Source organism: Salmo salar, unplaced genomic scaffold (genome assembly GCF_965601325.2).
Source record: "Salmo salar unplaced genomic scaffold, fSalSal1 ptg000360l, whole genome shotgun sequence".
Classification (NCBI taxonomy): Eukaryota; Metazoa; Chordata; class Actinopteri; order Salmoniformes; family Salmonidae; genus Salmo; species Salmo salar.
The window spans coordinates 1501072-1507071 of record NW_027675360.1 but is presented as its reverse complement, the minus strand read 5'-3'; the positions used below and the strand labels follow the sequence as shown (position 1 = coordinate 1507071).

Sequence of the window (6000 nt, the reverse complement as noted above, 5' to 3'; positions counted from 1 at the left end):
TCCCCCCTCTCCATGTTTTCTGATTCATTATGATCTAGGATCAGGTCCCTCCTCTCCATGTAATCTGACTCATTATTTTCTAGGATAAGGTCCCCGCTCTCCATGTAATCTGATTCATTATGATCTAGGATCAGGTCCCCCCCCTCTCCATGTAATCTGATTCATTATGATCTAGCATCAGGTCCCCCCTCTCCATGTAATCTGATTCATTATTATCTAGGATCAGGTCCCCCCTCTCCATGTAATGTGATTCATTATGATCTAGGATAAGGTCCCCCCCTCTCCATGTAATCTGATTCATTATGATCTAGGATCAGGTCCCCCCTCTCCATGTAATCTGATTCATTATGATGTAGGATCAGGTCCCCCCTCTCCATGTAATCTGATTCATTATGATATAGGATCTTTTTATTTTTTTTATTTAATATTTATTTAACCAGGTAGGCCAGTTGAGAACAAGTTCTCATTTACAACTGCGACCTGGCCAAGAATAAAGCAAAGCAGTGCGACCGAAACACCAACACAGAGTTACCTGGAATAAACAAGCGTACAGTCAATGACACAATATAAAAAAGAAAGTCTATATACAGTGTGTGCAAATGGCGTGAGGGGGTAAGGCAATAAAAAGGCCGTAGTAGCAAAGTAATCATAATTTATCAGATTAACACTGGAGTGATAGATGAGCAGATGATGATGTGTAAGTAGTGATACTGGTGTGCAAAAGAGCAGTAAAGTAAATAAAAACAGTATGGGGATGAGGTAGGTAGATTGGGTGGGCTATTTACAGATGGACTATGTACAGCTGCAGCGATCGGTTAGCTGCTCAGATAGCTGATGTTTAAAGTTAGTGAGGGAAATATAAGTCTCCGGCTTCAGCGATTTTTGCAATTCAAAGCCAAAGGAGGTGTTGGCTTTGGGGATGACCAGTGAGATGTACCTGCTGGAGCGCGTGCTATGGGTGGGTGTTGTTATCGTGACCAGTGAGCTGAGATAAGGCGGAGCTTTACCTAGCATAGACTTGTAGATGACCTGGAGCCAGTGGGTCTGGCGACGAATATGTAGCGAGGGCCAACCAACTAAAATTACCTGTGTTGCAATCATGAAAAAAAACTACCCGGCCTTCATCGTTTGACATTGAGAACATTGGGAGAGATGAGAGCTGACGTTTTAGTAAATGTGCAGATTACGTATCTCAGTCACAGACAAGAAGCTCAATTAAGACATTATCTTCACCACTGGGACTGGGGACAACAGGACCACAGGCCAAATAATACAGCTCAACACTTCCATACTACCACAGTGAGTAGAATCAGGCTTCTGAACACAGAAAACTTGCAGAATTATTAATGATGAATTGTATTAGACGTTATTAGACATTTCTGTTGTTGAGGAGGATGGGAGACCCACAGAGACGTCAAAATGTTTTTCAAAAATCGTCGAAGAGTCATTTTTTTAACCTAAAGCATTTAATAAAGACACTTATAGTACAATATTATGGGGAATAGGAATGAGAGGGCTACTTACACCAGTTTTGGGAAGGGATCACAGCAGTGATTGAATGAGGGTATGAGGCATGAGTTGAGGTGTTCAGAGGCTTGACCAGTGCAGGACAGGATTTGACTGGGAAGACAATAACACAACACACTACACAGTGAGACAAAAGAGCTAAGAATGAGTTAGTCCAAGCAAGGAGTAAAATCATAGATGTGTAATAATGTCTTTGTGATTGACTCTACATAAAGTAATGAGAGAAAATTGACAGGGGTTCCCTCACAGTGCTTGGAGAGGAAACATTCAATGTGCCAGTGGATGAGTGGGCCACATGAGACGTGGCTTCCAGTTCATGTGAGGAGGTAGTTGACAATGGTAGTGGAGTGGTCATCGCTTGTTAACTTGTTATGGATGGTGGGCAGTATTTTCACGGCCGGATAAAAAAAAGTACCCGATTTAATCTGATTATTACTCCTGCCCAGAAACTAGAATATGCATATAATTATTAGCTTTGGATAGAAAACACTCCAAAGTTTCTAAAACTGTTTGAATGGTGTCTGTGAGTACAACAGAACTCATTTGGCAGGCCAAAACCTGAGAAGATTCCTTACAGGAAGTGCCCTCTCTGACCATTTCTTGGCCTTCTACACTCTCTTTATTGAAAACGGAGGATCTCTGCTGTAACGTGACACTTCCTACAGCTCCCATAGGCTCTCAGAAGGTGGCGGAATGGTGAATGATGACTTTGCAGGCCATGGCTGAAAAACAGTAGCGCATTTGGATAGTGGTCGATCTGAGAACAATGAGACTGGGGGCGCGTGCAGAGAAGACCCCATGTTTTTATTTTCAGTCTTTGAACGAAAACAACGACTCCCAGTTGGAATATTATCGCTTTTTTACGAGAAAAATCGCATAAAAATTGATTTTAAACAGCGTTTGACATGCTTCGAAGTACGGTAATGGAATATTTTTAAAATTTTTGTCACGAAAAGCACCGGGCACGTCACCCTTCGTAACTCTTCGGATAGTGTCTTGAACGCACAACAAAATGCCGCTATTTGGATATAACTATGGATTATTTGGAACCAAACCAACATTTGTTATTGAAGTAGAAGTCCTGGGAGTGCATTCTGATGAAGAACAGCAATGGTAATCCAATTTTTCTTATAGTAAATCTGAGTTTGGTGAGGGCCAAACTTGGTGGGTGTCAAAATAGCTAGCCCGTGATGGCGAGCTATCTACTCAGAATATTGCAAAATGTGCTTTCACCGAAAAGCTATTTTAAAATCGGACATAGCGATTGCATAAAGGAGTTCTGTATTTATAATTCTTAAAATAATTGTTATGCTTTTTGTGAACGTTTATCGTGAGTAATTTAGTAAATTCACAGGAAGTTTCGGTGGGTATGCTAGTTCTGAACGTCACATGCTAATGTAAAAAGCTGTTTTTTGATATAAATATGAACTTGATTGAACAAAACATGCATGTATTGTATAACATAATGTCCTAGGAGTGTCATCTGATGAAGATCATCAAAGGTTAGTGCTGCATTTAGCTGTGGTTTTGTTTTTTGTGACATTATATGCTAGCTTGAAAAATGGGTGTCTGATTATTTCTGGCTGGGTACTCTGCTGACATAATCTAATGTTTTGCTTTCGTTGTAAAGCCTTTTTTAAATCAGACAGTGTGGTTAGATTAACGAGTCTTGTCTTTAAAATTGTGTAAAATAGTCATATGTTTGAGAAATTGAAGTAATAGCATTTCTAAGGTATTTGAATAACGCGCCATGGGATTCCACTGGCTGTTGAGTAGGTGGGACGATTTCGTCCAACATACCCTAGAGAGGTTAAGCTTCAACTTTTCCGACACACACACATTAGTACATTCATCTTATAATCACTCGGTTATACCTTTTCAGGGTGAAATCATTTAGTCAAACCTTTAATCATAGTATTTCCATTACAATCAACCCTATTGGCTAAATATTTCACATACACTATAACACATCTATTTTTATTGGATTCAGAAATGTCACACAAAATCAAACTAGATCAAAGAAAACAAATACATGTATTTTCATTACATACTTATCAATGACTCTTCTAAGCCTATGTCCAGTCATAACTCTTCGGATTAGGATTTTTGCTATGACCTTCATTTAGAGAAACAGTCTTCCTAAACATTAAAGATGGTCTCGTCTAACATGGGCTCCTCGTAATTGAATGAATCCTCCACCAGGCTTGGCGGTAGGTATTTGTCATCCCACTGGTCTGAACTTGGAATCGGTCCGTATCTCACCATCTGCTCCGTCATCGATCTCTCCAGAGCCCTGGAAATGAGACCTCTCGCACAAGGGACCAAACAACAACCACATAATATCAACACAGTCATACAGGTGAAAGCAGCCCACAACACAGTGATTACAACCTTTTTCCATTTTCCGAACGTACTATCAACCCATCCCGTGAGTGCCGTGTCCACCCCGGAATTTTCTGCTAACTCCTGAGTTAAATTGTTTAGACCGGCCAGGGCCTTGGTCACTGATCCATCTGGAGCTGTGTTCTCAGTGATGAAAGTACAGCATTCAGATCCTAACATCACACACACACCACCCTTTTCAGCCAGAAGCATATCCAAAGCTATTCTATTCTGCAATACCATCAAAGTGGTCGCAGCTGTCTGTTCTGCTAACCCTTGAATTGCCTCTCTGGTATAGTTGATGAAACGCTGTTGGTTATAATAAATGTAATTTATCCAATCCACATTTTTATTGAGAGTCGACCACCAAAAAAGACTTGATTCCAATCCAGCCCATATCTGATTCCTAGCTTTAAACTCATCAGGCACCCCCCTTGGAACCCCAATGCTATCAATGTAAATTCTATCGTCAAAGGACCCTGACAGAGCACTCCTCCCCTCTCTTTCACCTGGCACTAGGTCTTTGTGTTGTATAAGGGTGAAGGGCATGCCTAACTGTACCAATGCACAAATACCAGTCCAATTTGCAGGCAGGTTTGGCCACAGCTTCATACCTCCACACAACCACCAGACATCCGCTCTCTGCCTTTTTATCTTACTAAAGTCCTCGGAACTCAACCACCCAGTCAGGTCCCTCATTGTCTCGTCAGTTGTAACATTCTCTGTCCTATTGCATGTTCTTACTTCCCCTACGTTCCATCCGTGTGTGTTGTGTCGAGCCACACAATAATAGTCTCCTCCTGCGACTGTGAAAGGGGGAAGTCTGAATCAAATGGACACATAGGATACAGATAATGCAGATCAGTGCAACTGTCTGGCTTCCTTGCCTTCATGAACAGCTTTACCATACAGGCCATTCCCCTTGGTAAATTAATTCCATCGAGTAGAAAGGGGATGGTTGTCAACTGAAGTTTGGCTGTTGCGCAGGCATAACCTTCTTCTTTAGCTACTGATCTAGCTGTATACTGAATCCATTCCAGCCATAGGTTGGAATCCCCAAACCAAGTCTCAAACCTCAATCACTTCCTTAAGATCTTTCGTCTGAACTATCCTCACCGGTCCTTGGCTCTGGATGACTACACGGGTAATGTCCGTTTTATCAGGGGTACTACTGGTATTCTGGCTGGCGGTAGAACTATCTCCTGTCCTAACCTCTACTACTCGGAATGGTACCGCAGTGTCGACAATGGTCTGGTCAAGGCCAACATACCATAACTCTAAATCCTCTTTCTTTATGCTTTTAATGGTCATTCCTATCTTCAAGCAATACTTCCCTTGCTCTGGATTGCAGTCAAAAACCCTGGCCTTCACTATACTCCATCTGTTTCTATATTGGGTGTGTGGATTGACATAGCCTTCTCTCTCTGTGTGAGCTATGACCTGATTCCATGAGCTACACCGGGATCTACAGAGATATCTTCCCCATGAAGTCCGAGTCCTAGACTGCCAGGAGGTTAGGGACCCCATTTGGTCTGCATAGAACTCTATTGAGACATCCTTCCCTAACTCTAATCTCACTTCCTTTTTATCTAGATCGAGTGACCTTTTGTACCTAGGCCATAAAAACTCCTCATCTTCTACACTATGGGTCAAGTTACCACTTTCTGACTTCTCGAGTGGTTCATGGTGTATTAGGAATATGGCTCCCACAATCAGACAGCTCAGACTGACCAGTACCCCTGTAAAGCCCCACCCCCTCCCGGTGAATATATCACTGGCTAGAGGCCAACCCACACTTTCACTTCTATGAATGTACACAGTGAGGATCGGGCGGGTTAGGGAATCTTCGTTAGAGAGGTAACCCCCGAACCTTATAGGTATTCGGTTCTTCTCCTAACTCTGTGATTGTTCGACAGTGTCAGTGTGTCTTACCCTCCCGCAATGTGTGATATGAACCCAGGTAGCTCTTTCAGCTATTCTTACCGCGAAGGATATTACCAGGAACACTTGGTAAGGGCCCTCCCACCGTGTCTGCTTCCAGTTCTTTTCTCCTCAGGGACTGGATCCACACCCAGTCTCCTGGTTGGATTG

General features: G+C 42.3%; 1 protein-coding gene across 1 annotated transcript in view; it reads right to left on the bottom strand.

Moving 5' to 3' along the window:
* Window positions 1-528: 528 nt before the first annotated feature.
* LOC145875830 (uncharacterized) overlaps window positions 529-6000 on the bottom strand; it is a 34879-nt gene continuing 29407 nt past the window's right edge. Inside the window, exon 3 of the mRNA XM_082971635.1 lies at window positions 529-532. Coding sequence (XP_082827761.1) covers window positions 529-532 — 4 coding nt within the window. The remainder of the gene's footprint in view (window positions 533-6000) is intronic.